We start from the raw sequence: 26528 nt of genomic DNA, 5'->3' as shown, positions 1-26528 counted from the left end.
TCTTTTCCCCGGTTTGAGCACGGTTTAGACGGCTGCTCCTTTGCCCCCTTCCGGATCTAAGAGTCCAGGATTCCATGCCAACCCCACATGGCCCCGCGCCACTAGGGAAGGGCGCCTGTGGACACGCCCCACCCCTCGGGGAAAGCCACCCTTTCGGGCCGCATCATCACTTGTGGCCACCAGGTGTCAGTAGCGAGCGAGGCGCCGCCCATCCTGAGGCTTCGGGGAACTTGAGCCAGACCCTGAACCAGGGTAGACATGGGATGCTGTGGCTTTGGGGACAAAAAGGACTATGGCCACATTCTCAGGCACGCATGAGTATTTCATTCCATTTACCTGGTTGCCAACTCACCCTGCAAACTCACTGTGCACTCTCTGGGATGTTTTCAATGCACTTTCACATGCTCCGAGAAAAGATTCAGGGCTGCTCCCATCAGTAAGGACAGAGGTCTTTCTTTTCTTCCCCCCCCCCCACCCCAGGAAAGTGACAACATAAAGCAGGGTTTTCTACTCCTCGTCTAGCCTCCCCACAGAATCTACCAAATAACTGTTCTAGCACTTTCTCTTTATACGGAGGTTGGAGATGTTTGGTTTGTAATGCTTTGGCGACAGCTTGGGTATTATCGGGTGCTGGGCCCACAGGACCCAAAGACCAGTCAAGACCCTGCACTGTGCAAAGCCAGAATTGCACTTTACTTTACCTTCACTGCCTGCTTTATTGCCCTGGGTCTAAACTGGTTTCTCTCATCGGTTGTAGCATCTTCAACAGGGAAACTGGATCATGAGTAACAGTCATTCAGCAGCAATGAGAACCGTACTTCGTTGGTCTTTTAAAACCCAGGATGTCGAGAAAGCTCTCTCTGCCCATCCTACAAGGGCGTCCCTCTCCAGGCTGAGGGCACCTCCTTTGAAACACGAGACCGTGCCAAGCCACGCCCACTATATCCTCAACACCAAGCACTACAGCCCCTCCCAGGGCCACGATGCCACTAAACAGCGCCCAGCCGCCCAAAAGAATGCACTCTCTTTACCTTGGCCTCTCCACATCCAGACACAGGACTCCCTGATCCCCTGTAATGCTCTCTCTGAGTACTTAAGGTGTCTAGCGGGAGTTTCGCAGCCAATTATCCCCTTCACTTGAATCCAAGTACACCTGGTTTCAAATATCTCACGGGCGGGGGGGGGGGGGGGGGGGGACGACGACAGAGGAGAGACACAATCCTCTGGATGAAGGACCCTCCCAGAATTTAGCATTCTGCAAATAGCTTGGAGTCCCCATCTTGCCACAAGGAAACACTCTAAGGTTTTGATGCTAAATGGCAGGAGTGAGACCCACGACCTAGAAAAGCAGTCTTGTAAATGGGGGACCAAATGCTGGACCAACAACTACCTTTAGGACCATCACTGAAAAAGGCAGAAGCAAGACATTTCTGGATAGAGACAGCGACCACCAAAGATGCTGGTTGGGGCCAAAGTCCCAATGGGGTTAGCCTAAAGTCTTGCCACTGAGCTAACTTATCTGTATCTGAGTTTCTTTGTTTACAAGGAGCATTACATCAAGTGATAAGGGGGAGCTCTAGGGCATCTTTCCAGGCAGAGATAATGTACAATGATACCCAGGGTCTTGGCTTAGCCAGGGAAACTGCTGTCTCTCTCCTTTAATCTTGGATTCCTGGTCCCCGTTGCATTCTGCCCCACTCCAGACATGCTGGAGCTGTGTCTTCTAAGAACAAGTGTTTCCAGGTCTGGACTGAGAAACACAGCACCCGCAGATCTGGACAAGTAAAACCCCAGTCTCACCATTCGCGGATGATGAGTAACAGTGGAGGACGTTGCCCGAGGATGAGGTGCTACAGTTCTGCCACAGGTCGGTTGCGTGTCCATTGCCCACGACCCATTGCTAGGAAGAACCAGACATGATAAATCAGACAAGCTGGGGAGGAGCAAAGGGAAGGGGAGGGTGAAGACGAAGGGAAGGCAAGAGCAGCCTCATCCACCCGTCTCTCTAGCCTGCCCCTGCCCTGCCCGCTGCGCCTGGCCAGAGGCCACAGTCATGCGGGGGAAAAATGAGAGAGATGGGGGCTGGCTCAGACATGGTGCTTCCAAAAGGCAGTGTTTGCAAGTGAAAAGCACTTTGTTATTAAAAAAGTAGCACATGTGTGTGAGCTAGTATGTGCAGAAATATGTACCGTATAAGAACAAGGCTCAGACTCAGCCCAGGACACCTGCATTCAAGCCAGCTCCCCTCCCTGATCTCCTGAGTGTCGCTCCCTCAAAACCACCACCCCTCGGAGACTGTCTCCTTACCCATAATTCCTACTAATCCAACAAGATTAAGACACAAGTCCCCAACATCAGTATTTCTCCTTCCGACATAATTCTCTCTCAACCTTTCAACCAGAGGGGAATCACGTGCCTGGAATTTGCCCCTACATAAAGAAGTTAAAGCCACAGTCACCTCACTGCCTGAAGTCTCAAATCGAATGTGCTAGATGTCTGATGCGTCTGTGACCTCAGTTAGACCCTGATGATCTGTTCATATACTGGAGGCTTAATAGAGGAAGGCTCTGGGTCCCCATCATAAAGCAGACCCAGGACTGTGAATTCTTTTTTTGGAGGAGCCCATGTTAACTTTCCAATATTCGGCCCTCCAGGGGTGTTTTATGAACTAAGCCGCCCAGCTGACCTATGGCATGTGGAGAAAAACAAAACTTCATTAATACTCTGCTTCCTTCCTCCATGAATCTACAGCGAGGGATGGGGGGGAAATGCTACGGAATCTCATCAAAGGAAGGACGGGGAACACTGGCTCTTTACCGACATTATCTGGCCTACACGGAGGCCTGCGCAGCTAACCTGGACCAGCGATTGCTTCCTTCCTACCCCTGACTCTGCTACGGTTTTCTCAAAACAACTGAAAGGGGGCAGATTGCCAGAAACTGCAAAACGCCCCGCGGGGACGTCTGAGACTTTACGTTGTCTCGCGGCTCTTAACTAGAGGGAGCCAGGCCAGAATCATCGCCCGGGGGGAGGCAGGAGCCCTGGGACAAGGTCGGGGGAAGAGTGGGACAGGGGTGGGGGGGAGAGGGGGGTAGGGGTGGGGAGGAGAGAGGAGCTCGAGGTGCCCCGCCCGCCGCCCGCCGCCCGCCGCCCGCCGGGCACTCACGCTGACAATCGTGGAGACAAACAGCAGCACCAGCACCGCGACGTGGAGGACGATGATACCCAGCAACAGGAGGAGCATTGTGGCGGCAAGTTGGGCTCAGCGGAGTTCCTGCCTGCCAGGAAAGAGAGCCGAGGCTGGACGTGAGGCCGAACCAACCGGCGCGAGCGAGCGACGGAGGAGGAGCGCGCGGAGGGAGGGTCCCCGCGCCGGCGGAATGCAGGGGGCTGGCACCGCGCCCGCCCGCCTGGCCCGGCCCGGCCCGGGCGCCTGCACGCCTCCCGGGGGCCGGCCGAGAGAGGGCAGCAGCCGACCGCAGCACCCCCGCCCGGCAGCCGCGTGGCCCGCCTCCGACAAAACATCCCTTTGCTTTGGGAACAAAACACGGGGTACGCACGTCGAAGTCATCCCCGGAGAAGAGGTTTTTCCCGAAGGACGAGCGGAGGCCGCGGCACATGTCCACCCACTCGGGGTTGCCTGCGAGCTCAACCCCACGTGGGGAAGGGGACAGAAGAAGAGTCTGCCCCTTTTCCTACGGAGGGGGAGGTGGAGGGTCAGGGGGTAGGCGCCCAGATTTCTGCCGGAGGCCTGGGGACACCGGCGGCACGCTGTGAGGGAGAGCGCGCGGCGGGGAGCTGGTTTCCCAGACCCGGCGCTCTCCGCATTCCGTTAGTCTCCGAGTTTCCACCCGCTTCTACCCGCGCTGGAGAGCCGTCCTGGCCCCAGCTCCGCCTGGCATCGACACGGGCGGCTCCGGAGAGGAGGCGCAGACCGGGGGAGTGTGGGCAGGAAAGAGTGGCCCAGAGAGTGGCCCGACCCTGCGCTTCCCGCCCACCGCGTGCTTCCCCAGGCGGCCCCGGCGGGCCGGGCCCTGCGCTCCCGGGCTGGCCACTCGCCGGATCGCTGGGGTCCCGGCCGCGCCCCCGGCACGCACAGCCGAGACGCAACCCCGTCCAGTCTCTGCGTTCCGGGACGCGCGCCCAGGAGCCTGCATGGAGGGGGCCAGACGTCCGGTGGGAGGGAGAGGCGGAGGACGAAGGGCTGAGTCCCAGGAGAACCGCAGCCTGCCAAAGTTGGCAGGACATCTTCACTGAGCAGTTGTGCGGTCCCGGTCCCTCATTTTACAGACCTTGGGGAACTGAGGACCCGGGTGACCCGTTAGAGGATACGTATGGCTGTGAAAACCCTGCTGCACTTGGAGGGACCGTTTCAGTACAGGGCCTTGGGCCAGAGAGACGACATTTCAATAACTCAGTTTTTAAAGTACCCAGAGTACCAGGCCCCTCCGCTGCGCTCCGTTAGCAACACATTCAAAAGAGCCCTGGAATGTCCGGGAAGAAGTAAGCCCGGTTTTCCGATGTCTCCCAGAAGGTTTAAATTAAATCCAGTGGCTCCTAGAGCCAGGGAGGGGCAGAGAAGGCTAATCGGAAAGAGGTATGTGGCTAGAAATTGGGGGGCCACGGAGGTCCAGCAGCCCTCCCCCAAGGTGTCCACCGCAGGGACCAAATTTCCAATGAGTCCCCAAGTAGGCGCTTCTCCAGCGAGACGAAAGCTGCTCAGCCCCTGCCCCACATTCCGGACACCAGCACTCGCGCCCCTTATGATTTATGTACCATAAGGCAGGCCACGCCGTATCCCTACCAGTCCCGTAAGAACTATGGTAAGAACCGTGGTCTGTCTGTCTGAGCTCGGAAAGACAGCTCGGAGACCCGGCCAGCCCAAAGCCCGCTCCTGCTCCGCGCCTTCTGGCACCATCGACGGAAGAAGCCCACGTTTCTCCTCCATCTCCTCCACTTTCCCCTACCAAAGCACTTACAGCCCAAAGGGATGGTTGTCCCCGATCCTCAAAGTGGCCTCCGGCACAAACTCCCGGTGCGTTTGCTCGGCTGCTGGCGTCCCCGAAGACAGCTGCGCTGCGGGGCTGCGCGCGCGAAGCGAGGGGCCAGAGGGAGGCTCCCGGCGTTCCCCTTTAACGGGAACAACGCCCTGTCTGCGTCGCTGCAGTAGGGTGTGTCCCTGGGTCAGCGTGTGCAAGGGGGCGGTCCTCAGGGAGCAGAGAGAGCAGGAGGGAGGGAGGGCAGGCAGGAGACAGTTACTCGGCCTTCAATCCGCCCCAGGAGAAAGTCGATCCCTGCAAAACCGCTGCGACTTTTACTCGCAACTAGGCGGCAGCTGAGCGTTCTCACCTCCGCTTCCTCTGGCTCCCCGAGTTCCTGGACACCCAAGTGCTGGCCAATAAACTGGCCCCAACGCCCCCTCGGCCACGTGGGAAGAGCCCTCCCGAGGTCGCCCCCGCCGGTGCCCAGCGCTGGGCTTCGGGGCGCGCGCAGGCGGACTGCGCCCACGCGGGGGGCCAAGGCTGGATTCCTCTCCTCCCGGAAGGGGGGAGCAGGCACTTAAGCGCTGGAAAGTGTCTCTCTCCTCTAGGGTGCGGGCGCGCCTGGCCTGCCCTGGCATTTTGCCGGGGCACACCTGCCCCGCGCCCGCGTGCCCGCGCTGTCAGTGTCCGCACTTAGGTGGTGTGCCGGGTTCCGAGGACTCGAGGGGACGGACTGGCGGACCCTGCTTGGGTGAGAATTAGCGGGAGGAGGGAGAGTCCCGCCATCTACAGAACAGCATCCCTGGGTGCGGGATGGGGGCGGCGCGGTGGGAAGGGGGGTCTGACTCCTCCTATCCTGGGCAAAGCCAGAACACAAGTGGGTAAGCTCCTGGCCAGGCTCCCAGCCTCGGCTGGCGTGCGGGCCATAGGGTGGGGAGTTGGCCATTGGAGGTCGGGGAAGAACAGTCAGGGAAATCCGCTGATTCATAGTCGCCTGAACGTGGTCCGCCCAGCGTCACAGGGAGAGAGGCTAGCCCTTCTGGGCGTGGCACAGGTGGGCCCAAGTCAGGCTCTCCGATGAGAGACTCTTGATTCACCAACAAGGAGACTTAATGTGGATTCTAAATGTCTTTGCTTACTAATGCAGCCCTTTCACACCCACAGGCACACACGCTCCTGCTAGTGTCCTGTGTCATAAAACCTTATCGCTCTAAATGAGTCAAAAGACTCCATAAGACTTTACTCTTTGAATGTAGCTGCTTGGGGTAGCTGATGGCATATTCTTATCTTTAAGTAAAAGTACATTATCTGAAATAGTCTTCAAACAATGGTCTTTTTAAAAATTTTTTATATAATGAGAATAAAAAGAAGGTGACATGTAAAAATTTTACTCAACGCCCATTACGTGGCAGGAACCTTAACAGGACTTTACGCACGCCCTGGGAGAGGGGGGTATGGGGTAATGCTTAGGGACTCTGGCTCTGGGCTCAGACAAACCTGATTACTCAGGATTGTGAACTTGAGCCAGTAGGTGAAGTTGGATGAGCTTCTGTTTTCTCATCCCCAAGCAGAACTGGTACTGCCTATCTTATGGGGGTGAGTAAAAGGAATGAAGTGTGTGAAGCAGTTAGCATAGTGCCTAGAACATAGGGACCAAGACTCAGTAAATTGTCACCATGGTTATTATTATATCATCTTTAGCCCTCAAGGCAAGGCAGACACACACCCCCCTCCACCAAACTAAAATAGCTTAGAAATCCCACAGGTCTGAAGTTCATATGCAAGTAGAAAAACCAACCAGAGGAATAGCCCTGTGTTCTCTCCTCCTGGGTCATTTAATAGGTCAGCAGTGCCCCAGGAATCATGGCCTCATTTTATACCATTCAGACTTTTATTTTATTTATTTAACCAACATTTATGTGGTCACTTTGTCCCGAGGACTATTCTAAGCACTTAACAAATATTAGCATATTGAACTCGGGATTTTCTTTCTCTTCCTTTCTTTTTGTTTCCAGTAACCTTTTTCATGAAGTATATACATCTAGAAAACACACACATTGTAAAGCACGGCGTGTTTCCTTCATCTTCCCTGAACCCAATATTTTAGTCAATGAGCAGGTAATACCACACGGTGGGTTTCAGAACACGTGAACCTGAACCCTTTGGTCCAGCCCTTACTGCCTCTCGCCTGCCCAGTTCCCAGGGTAGAAAAGAAAACACTGCCCGGGGCTTGGTCATACCCAAGGACCAGTCAGTGCTTTGCTACAGGTGGAAACTTCTCCCTGACCTGCTTCCCAACCCGAGGTCCCCCTGCCAGCTGTGTGTGCAGAGCTGTTTCCCATCAGGGAAATAGCATCGGGTCCCCTTTCTCCCTTCACATCTGGATGGGCTGGTCTTTCTAGATGCTCTCAGAGAGTCCTTCTCACCTCCCCAGCCGGAGTATACAGCCAGCTCCTCAACAGGGATTTAAAACATCCTCTGATTTTCTGTCAATTCCAACACAATGCACCATCTCCACTGCAATCCCTTCCAGTCGTGGTTTGCAGCGGGTGGGGGATCTGGCAGCTCTCCCAGAAGCGTAAGCACATACTATCCAGAGGGACAGTTTGCCAAGAAGACTCACCAGGCCAAACGGTGTAACCCCTTCCTCCACGCGGATTTCTTTGCAGTCAAACACAAGGGATGCCAAGGCAAGGCCCTCCCCACAGGGTGACGGAGAGACTGGCAGGCAGACTCTAAGCCCCACTGCTTGCAACCAGGATCCCCAAGACACGTTCCCTGGTGGTGCTCCTTGTAACTGAAGCCAGACCAGGCGTCTTTCCAGTTTATTCAGGGGCTGGTCCAATGCTGGGATATGTCATGGTGGCCTGAGAGCTTCTCTGCCTCTACTACTTAAAGAGACAGCGCCCCGTTTTGTGTACTTGCCAGAACATAGTGATCCCAAGGGGCCCCCCGGAGCATGGAGAACCTGGGATCAACAGGGAAAGGACTTGGGATATACCTGCAACCTGGGAAGCCAAGCCTGCTCCCACTTGTGCCAGCCTGTGTGCCAGCTCCCAGCACCCCACCTCTCACCCCTCCGGGGAATTCCTCAAGGAGGAAATCCACCATGCAAATGGTCTGTGTGCATCGTGTCATATGTGTTACCTGTAGAATGAGTCTCATTTTTAATCAACATCATCGTTTTCAGGAGCCCCAACATTGCATAGATAATGCTGACCTTCCTGAGATAATCCTATTCAAGTAAACAAGCCTCTGATGAAGATATCCCAGCCCGTCCAGCAGGACAGGCTAGATTGACGATTGCAAAAGTTGCAGAGAGGCAGACACACGAAGGTGCCGTCTTCTTCAGGCTCTTTGCACTATTCCTTCAGACTCTCAGAAAGGGTCCTGCGTCTCTAGCAAGTTCTCCTGGGTGGAAACGCTAAGACAAGGACACTTGGTTGTTTTGAAGGAGTCTCTTGGAATTCTGGCAATTTCCCCCACCCCTTATGTCGGGGGAGGGCGAGGCCACCTGTAGTGCTCTGTAGAGTTTGGGGAAGTCTTTCTCTGTCACAAACACTTTATGTTTCACCGGGCTCCGCAGGCAGAAGGGGGTCCCAAAGGCCCTCTCCCCATTCTGCTCCCAGCCAGGATCTCTCCGGTCCCGGTGAAACAGTGTAACCCAGCGGTGGGTCCCATTAGATCTGACCGCTCGTTAAAACGACAGAGAGTTTTGCATACGGCCTGGCCTGGGCCTGTGTGCAGAGCGGCTCAGGTGTGGGCCATTTTTTACATTCCTTGAAATGTTCCTGTGTCCAGCCAGACTGTCACAAGGTGTCAGGTGGTCCCCGGTGTCCTTCTAGCTGCTTTCCGTCATGGAGCCCAGATGGAAGTAAGGCCCAATGTGAGCTGCAGGGTTAGACAAGTTATGGTTCTGTCTTATCAGATAACACAGGGGTGTGTGTGTGTATATCTAGGGTGTGTGTGTGAGAAAGAGAGACAGGCAGAGAGTTGCTCCCTCAATCCTCCCTGACACAGCGGGTGAGGGAGGGCCCAGTGAGCATGACTTTGGGCTTTTCCAGATAACCCCCCTCCTATATGACCCCCCCACCCTGGCCTGTGATCCTACCTAAAGACTGCAGGACGAGGTTTCTGCCCCTCAGGCCAGACTAAACCTGAAGACATCTGACATCATATCTGCTCCAAGGGCTAAGAATTCAGAGGAAGAAGAGTAGGGCGGGGAGGCATGGATTTTTCTTCCGGCTGGACAGTGCCAATCAGATCAGCCCTCCATCCTCCCAAGAGCCGCTTGTTCCAGGACCAGCTCCCTTGGCCCTCTGTCTCCTCCAATCCCCTCATCACCTGCAACCAAGCTCTGAAAACTTGCTGGCTTTGGCTGAGACCTGTTTGAGGAGTTCCTTGGGGGCATCCAGGCACCAGAGCGGGTCCCTGCTGTGTTCCACCATCGGGCGCCAACACACTTGTCCCTACACACCTGGGTCAGGCTCTCTGCCTCCTCCTGGGCCTCTCCCTCCCCTGATCTGGAGGCCCTCCTCACCTGAAGGAAACCCCAGTCCTGTGTTGAGCAGTGCATCCTTGGGGCTATGGAGAAAGTCCCCCGGGGTCACTTACATAATAATGAATAACATATTGATCAAGTCGTATTTTACTTCTATTTATTATTTCTGCTCATTTTATAAATAGGGATGATGAGAATCTCGCAGACTGGGAGCCCGATACGGGGCTCGATTCTAGGACCCCGGAATCAGGACTTGAGCCAAAGGCAGACACTTAACCAACTGAGACACTCAGGCATCCCTCTTTATAACAACCTTATGAATAGGCACCCTGATCATCCTTTTTCCATCTGAGGGGAAACTGAGGCACAGAACAAGACACTGAGTGGCTTTCTCAGGACACCCCACCCCATGAGAAAACAGCAAAGGCCAGACGCGAAGCAAGCATCCTGGCTCCAGAGCCCATACTCTGTATCCCATGCTATCTTGTACCCTAACTTTGGCCTTCACAGAACATCTGTCCTTTGTCACATCATATAATCATATCATACACATCATACACACCAAATAATCCGATTTCCTTTTTCCACCAAAGTTACTGGTACACTCTATCTATTTCTACATCTGCATTTCTTTTTTCCATTAAAAAAAAAAAAAAACAGGAAAATATCCCAGCACCTCCACGGTCTTTAACAAGCACCCAGTAAATTACAGATATATTATTTCCTAACGTCATAGGACGGCTTGCACCAGTCCTATGAGCTCCCCTCACAAGTGTCCTGCCTGCTTCTGTGGGCCTGGCCTCCGTGTCGCACACCCGTGGAGTCCTGCATCCCGCCGCTGACAGATTTGATAAGACCATCGCGGTCATCCTCACGGGGACTGGGACCTAAGCAGGCACTGGAAGTGGGACGCAGCCCCTTTATCTCTGCATTTTGAGTTGCGGAAATGCTGCCACCCATAGTGGCTTACTCCACGGGAGGTCGGGGGTAAGGTTTTGACCATCTTCTATGTGAAGAAGGCAGGGCTTGGAGAATTTGCCATGTTTCTTCTAGCCACCGGTTAGTACATGCCAGGGCTGGGCCCCAAAGCAGTTCCTCTGATTTCCAAACCTGTGATTTTTCCATCATGTGGACTCCCCAAGGCAGGGGGGGGGGGCAGGTGAGTCTTAATTGGGCAATTGTCCCGTTGATGAAGTTGTCGTCAGAGCCTCAGTGTCTCCAGGCGCTGGGTCAGTATCTGGCGAGGTGTTTACACCATAAATGAAGCTTTTCCTGTCTCACTAAAGTCAGCAGCCTGTGTGGGCGTTCTTGGCGAGGCCTGCACACATCTGGTCTGGAAAGGGAGGTTACTGCCTCATCTACACTCCTCTGACTCTTCTGAGCAGCTTAGTATTAAAAGCTCAAGCACAGGGGGAAAAAAAGGCAGAGGGGAAAGAGAGAAAGGAAGGAGGGAGGGAAGGGGGGAGGACAAAGGAAAGAGAGGAAAGAGGAGGAGAAGGGAGTAGAGAAGGAATGGAAGGGACCAGTTTGACTTCCCTGAGCAGATTCCTGTAAATACACATTAGAACGATGGCAAATCCAAGCCCCCAGAAGATGTTCTCTGTGACCAACAGAAGCAGGTAATAAACAGCCTTAAGTTGGCTCAGGGCCCGTTCCCTCAATTACTGTCTTTAAAATTCACAATTTTATCTTGGGACAAATTTCGTCTTTAAGCTCCTTCACCTGTGGAAACAAGAGAGCACAGAACGATTATGCTGTGCCCTTGGAACGATACAAAGTACAAAGAATTCTTTGTTCCCGAAAGTTGGTTGCTTAGGAAAGCCAGATTCCATAGATGCAAGCACGGCGGGGGGCGAGAAAGTGGACTTTTCTGACATCTCGTGAGCTAGTGGACGAGGGATCTGGGAGCAATTTAAGTAGGAGAGGGTCCGAAACTGACATGCCCTTGGGATGGAAAACTATGAAACCTTCCTAAGACTCTGAACTCCTCAGGGACATTTTCTGCTCCAGGCCAGGGTCAGGCTCATGGAGGTGAGGAAGGTGGTCAGTCTGGCCACACAGGTGGGGCTGGGATAGGTGGGAATGGACAGATGTTCTGGGCCCCACAGATCAGGCACAATAGTGCCAAGGAAGGCAGCCCAGGTTGCAAGTCAGAGGCTCTCCTTTCTCAGGGAGGTGGTTAGGAGAGTCCACTATAAGCCAAGGGAATGCTGGATTCGGATAGACGAGGCCACACCGAGCTATGGGCGCATTAATCTCCTGCAAGAAAAACGAGGTGTCCACCAGCCATCCCCGAAGACAATCTGAGTGAACAAGCCCCAGGATACATTGTTGTCCTTGCAATGCATCATCCGACAAATGCCTCTGAGTTGGAGGGACAGCAGTAGCACTACAAATGAACTTGAACACAGATGTTTTCTTCATCTGAGTCCCTAAACCACTTATCAAGTGTGAAACCTCAGCTCAAGCCAGGGGAGTTCACAGACAAAGGCCAGATCCCTTTGAGAGGTTCAAGACAGAAGTGGGCAAAGCTTCAAACATGTTTACTCCTCCTTGTTAAAGACTGGGGAATATCGATCCAGGGGACTTCAGTGGTAAGCCTGGGTCTCCTGTGACAATTACGTTAGAATTCTGATCCAGAAATTAAAATTCTAAAAGTATATCTCATAGGAGTGATGGATAGGCAATGAGTTGGCCATTAGACCCTTTTTACCACGAAGGAAAATGGGAACATCCTGAATCTCAAATCATGGGGAAATGACTGGGGGAATTTGCTGCAGCCGTAAGATGAGATATCATGTAGACATTAAAAAGAACATTGAAGAAGGCTATTTAATTAAATGAGGGAAAGTCAACGATGCGTACTTAGTGGGGAAAACGTTAGGAAATAATATATCTGTAATTTACGGGGTGCTTACCAGGCAGTCTGCTAGCCCTCCCATTTAATACCTACAACAATCCCAGGAGGGCTGAATATCTCTGACCCCTAGGACACTACAAGGTTTAGTAGTGCCAAGGGCACACAGCTGGAAAGGTAGAGCCAAAATACAAATGTTGACAATCTGAAGGCAAGACCCTGCATTCCCAACCCCTAGACTCCAACAAATGGAGACGCATCCCGAGTTCCATGGTGACAAAAAAATGAAAGCAAAATCTGAAAGCCCACCAAGTTTGAGAATGCAGAGCAACACTGTGTTTCCAAGTTCAACATCACAATGGGAAAAATACATTTGCATGGAACTGAACTAATCCCGGAACCAATGGTGAGTAATAATCACCCGTCTTAGTCTTGTGCCTCCATCAGCTGAATCTGTGGATTTCTGGCTTAAGTGGAGGAAATGGGCACTGGGCCTACCCCAGGGAGGGGTCAGGAGAGGCACAGGCCAGGCCTTGCTTCAACTCTTGTGCTGTATCCAAATGCAGTGACACATCCAGACCAGAGGTAGTATGACCGTATTGAATTCAATTGTGCATCTTACAATGTTGATGGTATAATGTAAGCATTTCCATGGACCATGAGTTTCATAACCTTATTTTGTACTTATTTAAATACATCAGGAGACTCAAAGAAAACAAAGGAAGTATCCTGAATCCTATGGATCTTGAGGGACCATGAATGAGCCAACAAAAGTCCTTTAGTCTAGGTATGTGACTTTGAACTGAGAATCCCTATGACTCATAGCAAAAACATGGTCAGATGTAGTTCAGATGAGTAAAAGTGCACTGACCAGTTATGGTCCACTGACCAAGGGGGAAAGCCCTACATGGTTGTCAATGCTCTATCTCCAACCACACTCTCTTCCCTCTCTCTCTCTCCTTCTCATGCCTCATCCATCCATTATGGTATGCAACCATAATACAGTCAAAATATTATTACTACCTGAATTTCACTACCTTGTGACCTCCTTGTGACCTCACCTTGTGACCTCCTCAACCATTGGGAGACCTCAGCCATTGGGAGACCTCAACCACTGAGAGACCTTCCAAGGAAAGTATTTTTAAGAGCCTTCCCAGTGGGTGGTCTACTGGATATGGTCTTGTGCCTCATTCTTATACAATCTTGGATCATTGAATATATAACTGAGGCTTGAGAACCCTTAGGCAGGAACTAGATTATGAAGGATTTTTTAAAATTTATTGGACCACTGAACTTTTGTTACCAAATTCTCTCCAAGACAAAGGTTCCATGGAACTCACTCTTGAAAACACTTTTATTGAAACACTGGGCTTCATGACCTCTCCAGCTCTGATGTTCTAGTTTTTCCCAAAGAGAAAAAATGGCATTCCTTCAAATTGACTATGGACATTTCAAGAAATGAAGAGATAGATTTGAAGGCAGGAGGCTTCAGATAGGGACTCTAGGCCAGCTAACGTTCCCCAAGCAGGTAAGAGAAAACATCCATGGAGGTCAGCCACCAGCTTTGCCCCCATGATCCTGAGTGAGGAATTGAGTGGATGTCTTCTGAGGTCATGCCATGCCATGTCACTTCCAGTAGCCACTCAGCCCCTCCCTTGTCATGTGTTTTTTTCTCCTTTTGGAGACACCACAGTGTTTCAGCACAGGGGGTGGCCTCTTTGTGGTCTATGGAAGAACACCACAGAAACCAGTTATGGTATTATATGGACTCATAACCCAAGAGTGGCCTCTGTGTATTGGTCCCTAGGTTCATTTTTCTCACTACAGACTGAGACCCATGAGCTCAAAAGTCTGCTGCTAAGTCAAATTTTTACACATCAAATTGTTTTAAAAATTGCCCAAATAAGCAGATTCCTATCCATTTCAAACCCTGTGAAACCTCACTGCATATCTTTAGGCCATTGATGACATAAAGGCCAAGTTCCACTCCAGAGGCTTCCCAGCACATTGATGAGCAACATCACCTACACATGTAAGCCCCCTTTTAGAATCCTGTATTCTAGGATTTCCTTCTCCCTCTTCCTTTTGGGTGGTAGCCTGTGTGCCCACCCACCAGAGCCACTGGGTTGTCTCATGCTAGGAGGGATCTCGTCTCTCATGTAACCCTAGCCAAGCACCACCTAATAAAGTGTGTTACCTGTTACTCCCTCTACTGGTCATATCTTTTCCCTCTAGGTCCACCCCAGAGTCCCTCAAATTAACCTCCACATAAACATGGACAGATGTGAGATCCAGAAGAATCCCTGAGCCAGCACACAGAAACCCAGCGATGGCCCTAGGATTCACACACGCACAGAAGGGCAGAAAATCCTCCAGAGAAGCAGAAACATCCCAGGGATAACTTCACACTGGCCATTCCAGCTTCCTCAAATACCCGGCTTTGTGGGTTCGTTGGTTTGTTTCCAGAGAGGCCAGGGTGCAAGGAGTTGACATGGATTGCCAGTGGTGGGCTGCCAATGGGAAGACCCTTCTCAGTCTCAAGCTGGGGGAAAACACCTGTCACGAAGCCGAAGGCATGAATTGTTCTGCTATGCAGCTGTGGAAAAAGAACAACCCTGTATGTCATCTGGTGGCAGCCCACAAGAGTCCTGCACCCAGACAGCACACCATTAGGTGGACTCCTACTTGGGTGACTGATGGACCCATTGTTTATCCAGCAATTTAGGCAGCTGGTCCTTATCCACAAGGCTATGTATGATTACCTGGTAGGGCCGAAAACAGCTGGTGTGGTCTTAACAACCACACAACTAACACATCAGCTCCCAGTCTATACCAGCAGTTGCTTCTATAAGGGAAACAAAAGCCGTATCTCTCCTCTCACTAAGGTCACTGGACTTTGCTGGCTTCTTCCATGATGAGAGAGTAAACAGATGATGACTCAGTGTTCTTGGCATCCAAGGCCATCCACAGGCAGAACCAGACTCTGGGCAATGTGTATTTTGAACATCCTAACCTCAGCTACGTGAGGGGAAGGGAAATGAAGACTCCTTGCAACTAAATTCATTCAACAGGGATTTACTGAGCAACTACTATAGACCAGAAGCAAATAACGTTGCTTGGCCCCTTCTTTCTCCATTAGAAGGCAAAAGATTCCTATTCCCCTAGACGCCTAGACGTGCTTCTTTGAAAGTAGCTTTTCTATTTTCTCCATCAAAAGGTGCAGCCTGTTCCTCCACTCTTTGCATCTGGACCTGGCTGGGTGACCTGTTTGGGCCAATGGAACATTCTCAGCAGAACCAGAAGCTTCAAGGGTGCTTTCTCATTGGGGCTTGCCCTTTTCCTGCTGGGGACATTCCTCCATCATCTGAACAAGCCCAGCCATCCCAGCCATCCCAGCTAAGGCCCTGGAAATGTGAGCCAGCCTGGGGTGGGAGGTGGGGGTTTGGAAAGCAGCTGAGTCTGGCTCAGACCATAAGGAATGCCACACAAAACCGAGCCAGCACTCATTGCTGAAAACCAATGATTTGGTGTTTCGAGCCACTAAGTTTTGGGGTGCTTTGGTTACACATAAAGAGCTTGCTGATACATTAACGATCCTAGAATTGGGGTTAGGTGCCAAATACGTTCTTTAGGAGCAGGACTCTGTGCCAGCAGGACAGAGGCAATGGACTTGCACTCCCTTGGGGTGCTCTGGGGCCTGGAAAATTGACCTTCACACTTGGCTCAACGGATTCTCTAAGGAATCTCGGAGGAAAGTGGCACAGTCAGGGAGATCGAACAGATTCCTGGGGCTCTGTGGGAGTCGTTTGGCCTCTCTGGAAAGTCTCTGGCATTTTCCGAGGCTCTTCTGATTCTCCGGAGGTACTAAGGGTCTGTAAAGAGCCCTGTGGATTTGTATGGTGCTCCGAGACCCAGAGTCGAGCAGGACTGCTCAAACGAACAGTGGCAAAGCTTGTTTCTCCTTTATTCCTGAGCCATTGCTGTCAGCTGCATGACCTCACCAGACAGATGTGCAGGATAGGATGTACCCACTGGTTGTGTACTTGGATGTCATGCAACATAAAATTGCCATGAAAGTATCTAAATTCTTACTCTCATTTCCTGTATTGACCTCACCACCACCCTATAACATCAGTGAGCTGGGTCTGGTCCCATGTATGTACCACGCTTTAGTCGAATTTCTGCAAAGAGGGCTGAGGCTGGCCCTACAGTACACACAGCCCCTGGCCCAGAACCATGAACTCTGACTTGCAGCTGGAGCTTAACTATTAAAGTTTTTCTCTGGACGTGAAGCCAGGTGTCATTTCTTCAAACCCTATCAAAAGTCAAATAACCGGACAAATTTTGTAAAGAACAGAACCTTTACTTGGGAGAGGCTTTGAATAATAAAATAATAACTCTCAACCTTTAACATCTCACTGGCCAGAAGATATGGATGTCTTAAGGACATTGTTCTGTGACCACTGGTGAGTCATGGTTTTGACAGTGATGCCCTTCTGCGTTGCCAGCCCTACCCTGGATGCCAGTGTGGGGTCTGCTGGGCACGGTCTGCCCCAGGGGCTGCAGGAATGGCACTCCAGCCAATGAGATGATGAACCCCGACTCTGAGCAGCCATTCTCCTTGATGGAGCCCCTACTTTCTTCTTCTGCAGATAGGGGAAGCATAAGCAAATCCCAGGAAAAAATCTAGAGTGCGTTAAGGAGTATCCCTTGGAGCATCTTCCTGGGGGACGGTCTTGCAGCATTGGATAGGGGTGCCAGGAGCATGCAGAGGGAAGATGCTGAGGACACTTAGGGAGCACCAAAGGTACCAGGCCTTAAGTGGCTGATATATGATTTCTGTGTTCTTCACAGCACCCATATAGTCCCAAGATAACTGAGACCTGGAGAAATTAAATGAGATGCCCAGAGTCTTGCAGTTAGCATCTGTTTGTAAAGAACAGCAATCACTACTTCTACATGAGCCCCCGACAAAAATAAGTCTCTTCCACTGATTGATGGTGCCATTTTAGAACTTTTTCCCCCAGAAATCTTTTTTATGCCTCAAGTGGATAATGTTGGTGCTCCACCAAAATACTATCAAATTCTGTCTTATCATTTCTGGGCACCTGCTCCTCAACCTTCCTCCATCATTGTGTTTCCCATGGCCTGTATTTTCAGGCTCTTCTTTGAAGGGCTGCCCTTGGGCTTTTGGAACTCTCGACCTGCAGGCATGGAGAGCTGGAGATGCATGGGAGCTCACATGCCTGCCTCGCACCCCCATCTTAACCATTAACCAGACGACCAGATTAAGGAGAATGAAAGCACAGATCCCTTGCTTTGAGTTGGGGTGACTCTGATGTTCATCTTACCCTCTAGTATTCTATAGGATGAGGCTAAAGCTGTCCTCCACAGGATGTTGCCCAAGAAGGTGGTACCTTTTCTTGACTTCTCTCAACTGCCCTGCTTCCCCATTCATCCCCATCCTTTACCAGTCTGCTATTGGGGGGGGGGCAGGGGTGGAGATCTACTCAGTAAATCACATGCTCACAAGTCCCCATCTCAGTGCCAGCTTCTGGAGAACCCGATCTAAGGCACCTTTTCTGAAAGATGGCAGGGAAGGAAAGGGCAGGAAAGACAGGGAGGTGTGGAACGAGAATGAGAAATCTTTTCACTTTGGATTATCCTCCATTGGTTTATCTTGTTCATTTTAGCTTGAAGTTTCTGAGACGTTTACAACCACACCACTGTGCCACATAATTGTTTTCTGAAATTACAAATGTAATAGGACACTAAGTCTGTAAAATACTCACATACACTAGAAGAGACGTTGGAGATGGGAAAATGAGCAAATGATAGGCTGAAGTCCGCCCAGGACGTTTGGTCTATGTGCCATAAGGCGATGATGTTTTCAGATTGAACTCACTGCCCACGCTTCCAACCTGGAGTCACGTGAAAATCTCTATTTCGGGCTGGCCTTGAAAAACTGGGACACTTGGCAACACCAAGCCCATATCACTGCCCGTCAACAACCGCTCGAAGTGAGTAGTGGCTCAAACGTAAATCGTGTATTAACAAAGATGGAACGGACTTGCTTGAGATGGCAAATAAAATCCCAGATCTTAGTGGCTTAACCCAACAAAGATCGTTTGTCATTTACTCAGAGTCCAGTCGGAGTCGGTGAGGGCCCTAGTCCCACCGATGACTCAAGGATCCAGGATTTCTGCTGCTTCTTATGAAACATCATACAACAAAGAAGCACCCAAGATCACTGTGGGAAGGCAGGAGAGGTGAAAAGAGGCACGCTGGCGCAGAACCACTCAGCATCCGCTGGCCAAAACGAATCAGTTGAACCCAGCTGCACTGTGAAGGAGACTCAGTGTAAGAGAGTACTCCGTGTCCGGTTGGCATTGTCTCCAACACACACAGGCAGAGCTCTCTGTTTTGCCAAATATTCATAAACTCTATTACCTCCCGGACACTGTCCCTTAATCATCCTACACCTGTTGGCTCATCCGATTACCCTGGGTTAAAAGGAACTTTATCAAATTAGAAAGCCTCCTCTGGGTCTGCAAGGATACCCCAGCTCCTCCTTCAGGACTGATGCTGCCAGATGTAGCCAGGAGCCTTGGACAGGTGTCCCCAGGGTGGAAAATCCCCCAAGCCCTTAGACAAACCGTCCATCCACTGACCGAGACACACCCGTTGCAGAGACAAAAGTGATGCTCAGCTGTTCCCAGAGGCCAAACCTTTCACCCACACCTCTCTGTTTCTATTTCAGCAGACATCTGGCTGCTGGTAAAAGGACTTTTTGAACAAACATGGTGTCTTTTCTCTACCTGTCACCCCACATCGCTCCCAGGGCAACAATGTCTACGATGGTGACTGTGTCTCCAAATGAGACCGCACAACCAACTTAACACAGAATGTGACTGAAAGCCCCTCCTGCTTGGGGCTGAGACGGTTGCCTGTGGGTTAGCTGGGAATGAAACTTCCAACCAATGCTATGGGAAAAGACATTTCAAGGGCAAGCCACCAACTTATGAATGTTTCTGGCTGTAACAGCTTTATAAACTAGAATTTACCTGTATGGGACAATCTGAAAATGGTTCATTAAGGGTCCATTTTCCCCCCCTTGTGCTCTGTGTTAGAATGAGACTCTCAGACTAAAAGCCTTCAGGAGCTACTTAGTATCAATCAGAAGATGGAAAAGCCATTCAAGGTCTTCCAGAATTGAAAAAAAAAAAAAAAGTCCTCTAGATCTGTACTGTCTAGATCAGCACTGTTTATTTCTGTCAGTTCCAAATACTTTCTTTGTTAATTTCTTTCTGGGCCCTATGGGTCGTTTAGAGGTATGTCATTTCCTTCACAAATGTGTGAGGACTTTTCCCAGATCTGATGATGGATTTTTAATTTAATTCTTTTGTAGTAAGAGGACATACTCTGTCTGATTTTAATCATTTTTTTTATTTTACTCATTTTAAATCATTGAGACTTTTTAATGGTCAGTCTATGGCTTCTTTTGATTGATGTGCTATGTGCACTTGAAAAGTTTACATATTTTGCTGTTTCTGGATGGAAAAATGTTAATTACAAATGTTAATTGGATCTCTTCATTGATAGTGTGCTAGTTCAAGTCTTCTGTATGCATCATTCCTGATTGTCTCTCTATTTTTTTTAAGATTTTATTTACTTATTTGAGAGACTGAGCAAGAGAGGGGGAAGCTGACTCCCCACCGTAGAGGAAGCCCAATGTAGGGCTCGATTCCAGGACCCTGGGATCATGACCTGAGCCAAAGGCAGACGCTTAACTGACTGAGCCACCCAGGTACCCCTCTGTCTATCTTTTCCTCCTATCAAATTTTGAAAAAATGTGTTATAACATCTAACTCTAGTGGTGACTGTGGTTATTTCTTTTTGCAGTTTCACAAGTTTTTGCTTAATTTATTTTGGAGTTCTATTATGTGTGTAAGCATTTAGGATTATTATGTCCTCTTAATGGATTGATCATTTTATTATTATAAAATCTATCTCTTTGCTCTGAAGTCTTATAGTAACGATCCAATATTAACTGAATCACTTCAGCTACTTGAAGATTAGTCTTGGTATATCATGTCTTTTCCCTTTCTTTACCTTCTCATTATGTCTCTCTATATATAGGGGGTTTCTAGGATCAATGTTCTTTGCTGCCTGATGTCCAGTGTCCAGGTTCTGTGTATTTTGTCTTTTTTTTTTTATTGTTTCTAGTCAGAGGGTAAATCCAGTCCCTATCACTCCTTCTTGGCCAGAAATTAAAGTTCTTTTATTTGATTTTTTTGTCAGTATTTTCTAAACAGGCATGTGTCCTTCTCATCCCTGGTCAGGACGTGACTTATCTACCAGGAATCTGCCCCAAAATCACCTCCTTTGTGAAGCTTCTCCTGACTTTGCCCTCCTACTGCTGCACCTTTGTAGAGGTAATTTACAAGAATACACTCCAAGCTCCTCATGAGTTCCCGAGGTGGGGTTCACCAACGCAGCCTACCAGCTTTCCCTGAATGCTTTTTTTCTAGATAAGAACAACTTAGACATCTTAGAGGTCTACCCAAAGAAATGCTTAGACTAGACAAGAACTGCTTCCTTGGACATCTGTACTTCTTGCTTCCATCCTTGTCATCAACAGCTGGTTTTTGTCTCAAGATTATTTACCACAACAGAACTGAGATAGGATTTTATTATACTGTGAAGATAATCATACTAGGGCCCTTCCCCCCACTCCCCATAGAGAACGAAACTTTTCTGGAATGTTGGGTGATGGGCGATCAGCTGGTCTCCTCACTAGTCTGGTGACTTGTTCCTGCCGGTACATTTCATGTTGCACCCTCAGCAAAATTAAAATCACTGCATAATCTGTGATACATCTAGACAATGGAATATTATTCAGCGCAAGAAGAAATTGAGCTATCGAGCCATGAAATGACATGGATGAAACTTACCTGCATATCATTAAGTGAAAGAAGCCAGTCTGGAAAACTGTATACTGTATGATGCCAACCATAGGTTGTTCTGGAAAAAGCAAAAGTAAGGAGATAATAAAAGGATCCGTGGTTGCCTAGGGTTTTGGGAGATGTGAGCGATAACTAGGCAGGGAAAAAAATAAAGATTTTTTAGAGCAGGGAAATTACTTTCTATGATACTAGAATGCTGGATCCATGTCATGACATATCTGTCCAAACCCATAAAAGGATCAACACTGACTGAATGCTAAGGGCAAACTCCAGGCTTCAGGTGTAATGATGTGTCAAGGTAGGTTCATTAAATTTAATAAATGTACCCGTCAGATGGAAGATGTTGATGATGGGAGAGCTGATGTATGTGTGTGGAAATTTCTGTACCTTCTCAGTTTCTCTATAAACTAAAACTTCTCTAAAAAGAATTAAGTCATAAAAATCATGTCACAGGTCTGTGTGACATTTTTGCAACACCATAGGGTGTTGACTCCAGGAATACCGCATCTAGTTGCTAAAATCTAATTACACTTTATGGCATTATTTGTGCATTTATTTCTTTACCATTCCTCCTTCGGTCTATAAGCATTGAAAGGCTGGGACTTGTCTTACTGTTTTCTGATTCTTATGCCTAATTATAGTCCTTGGCATAAAATGAGCACTTTACTAATATTTGTTGAATGAATGAATGAGAGTATAGTTAGAAAAGCATATGACTCTCCAAACTTCCATGTATTTCTAGAATGCCTGCCCTGTGGTGACCCCGTGTTTATATGCACCACACCCATTGGCTGCTAAACATTGCGTTGAGCTTTTGCAATTTATTTATTTACATTACTTCAAACATCTTAAATTTCCAACCTAACGGTTCACCTAGGATCCATCCTGTCACTTGGACTTGAAGACTGGTTTAAAAAAAAAAAAAAAAAAGGAGCATAGTACAGCAGAATCATAGGGTATCTCAAGAATGCCTAGTGCTGGATGTCTGGGTGGCTCAGTTGGTTGAGTGACTGCCTTCAACTCAGTTCATGATCCTGGAGTCCTGGGATCAAGTCTGGCATCAGACTTCCTGCTCAGCATGGGGTTGGGGGGGTCTGCTTCTCCCTCTGGCCCTACGCCTCTTATGCTCACTCTCTCTCATTCTCTCTCTCTCAAATAAATAAATAAAATCTTTAAAAAAAATAAAAGAATGCCTAGTGTGGTGATAGACACAATGAAAAGGGCAGTGGGACATTAATCTTTCACCATCTTTTTTTTTTCCTACCATCTTCTGGGTTCCTTCCTGTGCCCCTGTGGTATGCATGAACTCTTTGAGGCTTCCTATGACAAAGTCAAACCCTTTTTGTGTTTCAATCGGATTTAAAATGTAGGAGCCATGCATATGAAGACATGCTATTTTTTTTTAATTTCTTCCACTTTATTTCTCTTCTTCTCAAAATTGTTTTAGTTATTCTAACTCATTTGCCTTTCCATATAAATTTTAGAATAGTCATGTTCATAGCCATAAAAAAAAAAGAAAAGCCCACCTGGATTTTGGTAGGAATTATGTTAAACATGTATCTAATTTTTTTTAATTAAATTCATTTAACCAACATAGAGTACATCATTGGTTTTTGATGTAGCGTTCAATGATTCATTTGGTGCATATAACACCCAATGCTCATTACATCACGTGCCCTCCTTAATGCCCATCACCCAGTGACCCCATCCCCCCTTCCTCTCCAGCAACCCTCAGTTTGTTTCCTCAAAGTCAAGAGTCTCTCATGGTTTGTCTCCCTCTTTGATATCTTCCCATTTGGTTTTCCCTCCCTTCCTCTATGATCCTCTGTGCTATTTCCTATATTCCACATATTAGTGAAACCATATGATAATTGTCTTTCTCTGACTGACTTATTTCACTTAGCATAACACCCTCCAGTTCCATCCACATCAATGTAAAGGACACACTATTATTATTATTCCTGTTTTACACACAAGGAATATGAAGTTCAGAGCATAAAGACACTTGCCAAGTCCATTAGCAGAACCGGACCCTCCCGTGTGAGTATGGTACCCTTGCCACTAGCTCACTCCAAAGCTTTCGCTTCCTCACCGGTTCATATTATCTCAAAAAAAGATGAACACGTGACAGCACTGGATCCCCAGAGCAGTGGATCTGATAACACTTGACCAAGCCACGGCTTGGAACAGGATCAGGATTTTATGTGAACTATTTGAAGACCTCTGATGAAAGGCTATTCAGTGAGAACATTCAGTCATGCTCAAAACATCTGAGGGACTGAACTATGTTTATCCAGACCTGGCAATTCCTGTGTTCAAAACTATTTTCCTGGAGCACTCTACAGGGCTGAGCCTTTGCCAGGGAATGTTCCTATAATGTTTCTCTCGAGTCAGAGGGAATCACCACCCCAGCTCCATACGTGCGGGGACAGCAGCTGCCTGTCCTCCCTCCCTCCCAGGCAGGCTCTCAGCACTGCAGGAACATGCCGTTTTCATCAAAGCTTATAAATACCTCGTTCGTGGTGCAGCCCTCCAAGTGGTTACATGGGGACACCATGGCCATACCGATCCCCAGGATGTCCAGACTGGTTTGTGGACAAATCTGGAGGCTGGGATGCCAGATTCTATTGCTTTTTTCTTGGCCACACAGCCTAGCCACAGGCCACCTGTGGTCTGAGGCTTAACCCCTCTTTCAGCACATGTAAGCACATGGCTCAGTGACAAAATGATGGAGCTGTATTGTGGAGGCTCACCCTCTGAATGCAAGAGGCAGCAATGGGATCCAAAGGCATCCATCCCTGGACGCATCCTTTTATGAATGGGATGGGTTGTTGGAGACATAGAAAACCGGCCATTTCTCACAAGCTCAACTGCCTAGTTTTATATTGTTTTGTGGGTTTGGTCCCCTTTGCTGCCTCCCAAACTTTACCAAAGCCTACTTTAAATGTCTTCTCTTGGGGTGCCTGGGTGGCTCAGTGAGTTAAAGCCTCTGTCTTAGGCTCAGATCATGGTCCCGGGGTCCAGGGATTGAGCCCCGCATCGGGCTCTCTGCTCTGCCGGGAGCCTGCTTCCTCCTCTCTCTCTGCCTGCCTCTCTGCCTACTTGTGATCTCTATCTGTCAAATGAATAAATAAAATCTTAAAAAAAAATAGATGTCTTCTCTCAGCTGTCCTATAAAACATCAAGGGAAGTCACTTTCCATACTCATTGGATGAGTTTGCTAGGGATGCCATAACAAAGTACCTACAGTTGGTTGGCTTTAACAACAGAAGTTACTTTTCTGATGGTCCTGGAGGCTGGAAATCTGAAATCAAGGTGCCTCTTCTGAGACTTCTCCTTGGCTTGTGAATGACCATCTTCTTCCTCGTCTTCCATATGGTCTTCCTTCTGTGCAAGTCTGCCATCTTAATCTCTTCCTTTTATAAGGACACTGGTCATATTGAATGAGGGCCCACCCTCAAGACCACATCTTAACCTAATTTTCTCTTTTGGGACCTTTTCTCTGAGCACATCACATTCTGAGGTATTGGGGTTTAGGACTTGAACATATGAATTTTAGGAGGACATAGTTCAACCCATAACACATCCTGACACAGAACAGTGTGGTGGGCCCTTGTCAATTAATGAGGGATCTTGAAAGGGGAGAAAAGTTTGAGAGGAGAGAAGAGTGGCTTCAAGTCCAGCCAACCCTTCTCCAAAAGAGATTCTCCTTCCAGAGCAATCTTGGAGTTTCTGGGTTTCTTTATTCCTTTCAATGGAAATACAGAAAATATTTTCTAAAAATGAAAATGTATTTCTTTGTAGTCCATCTCTTAGGGAAACTCACTTTTGACCAAACCTTATCCCACCCACACTAACTCTACCACTGTGCAAGCCTCCCTTCTTCCACAGATCCCACAACTATGGCCAATGCATCTTCCCAAAGCATGGCTCAAACCCTAATGGCTCCTCATGGACCGATCAGTAAAGTTCAAATCAGTCTCCTGAAGGGCCCCAATATATCTTCCCAGGCATGTCCTCCACTACATCCCTCACAAAACTAGAATTCCCCTCCAGTCAACTAGAAAGCATACCTTCTTTCTGTACCTTCATCCATACTATTCTGTTGACAATTTGATCTGTCACAATTCATCTTATTAATCCATCTCCACCTTTAAATCCCACCTCCTGTATTAAGCTTTTCCTGATCCAAAAAGCAAGAGCTCCCCCCACTTCCATCCTTACCTCCTAACACAACTTACTTTGTCTCTCTTGAATGACACTTATCCTACTTCATAGGATACCTCTGTAGGAAGTACCTCCCATGACCCCTTGAGGATGAGGTCAGCCCCATTTCCTCTTCACATTACTATGAAGTGCCCAGTATAGGACCTAGCCCATAAGGATCCAATACAAGTTCAATTGCATAGAGTTGTTGCCCCTTCTACATGAGCCCTACCCAACACGTTCAAGTTCTTTATTACTACTGCTATTACCGGAGACAATGTCTTATATAAAATATCACAGACTGGTGGCTAATGAACAATAGAAACTTATTTCTCAAGTTCTAGAGGTTGGAGGGCCAAGACCAAGGTGCCAGCAGATTTGGTGTCTGGTAAGAACCTACTTTCTGGTTTGTAGATAGCCATCGTCTTGCTGTGTCCTCACACGCTAGAAGGGACAATGGAGCATTCTAGGGCCACTTTTAAGAAACACATTGATCCCACTTAGGAGAGTTCCACCTCCCAAAGGCCCCACCTCCTAATACCACCACCTGGGACATTAGGTTTCAACATATGAATTTGGGAGAGAGACAAACATTCAAACCAGAGCAGACAATAAACACTAGTGCCTGACGGAACATTTTTCTCTACTTTTTCTTATTTTGGTTCATAGAAGATGGACCTTGCTTTCTCCTCCCTATGGAAGAATATTGAAAAAGAACACAGCTGACCTTTCTCTAACCCTTCGAGGGTCCTTAAGGGAAGAATGGCAATCATGGATTCATCGTGATTCATCATGTTATTAGTTATAAAGTTAAAGGGGGATCAATTAAAAAGTTGGAGTATCTCTTACAATAAAGGCCCAAAATACCCCAAAACCAGTTGGGAGTATTAAAAGGACATTGTTGAATAGAATGGAGAGGGGGAATCATATTCTCTGAGATCTTTGAACTTCTCAGATTGTTTTCCATTTTCTGAAAATCAAAGAGGTAGGATTTTCTACTTTTTTCTGTCTCTGAG

The 26528-nt window shown here is 48.6% G+C and overlaps 1 protein-coding gene across 2 annotated transcripts in view; it reads right to left on the bottom strand.

The window, feature by feature from the left end:
• The window catches only part of LOC111158804 (peripheral myelin protein 22), a 30316-nt gene extending 22505 nt beyond the window's left edge, over positions 1-7811 (bottom strand). The window contains exons 1-3 of one of the 2 annotated variants that reach the window (XM_022521071.1): positions 7606-7811; positions 3167-3278; positions 1801-1900 (exon numbers count right to left, since the gene is read on the bottom strand). In XM_022521071.1, coding sequence (XP_022376779.1) covers positions 1801-1900; positions 3167-3244 — 178 coding nt within the window. In that variant the 5' untranslated portion in view covers positions 3245-3278; positions 7606-7811. Of the gene's footprint in view, positions 1-1800; positions 1901-3166; positions 3279-4979; positions 5132-7605 lie in introns of those variants that run through there. The other variant, XM_022521069.1, reaches the window with a different exon arrangement.
• Positions 7812-26528: the final 18717 nt, after the last annotated feature.

The sequence above is a fragment of the Enhydra lutris genome, unplaced genomic scaffold (genome assembly GCF_002288905.1).
Source record: "Enhydra lutris kenyoni isolate GAN:26980312 unplaced genomic scaffold, ASM228890v2 scaffoldscaffold63, whole genome shotgun sequence".
Classification (NCBI taxonomy): domain Eukaryota; kingdom Metazoa; phylum Chordata; class Mammalia; order Carnivora; family Mustelidae; genus Enhydra; species Enhydra lutris.
The sequence above is the reverse complement of the archived record's forward strand: the minus strand, read 5'-3'. Positions and strand labels throughout refer to the sequence as shown.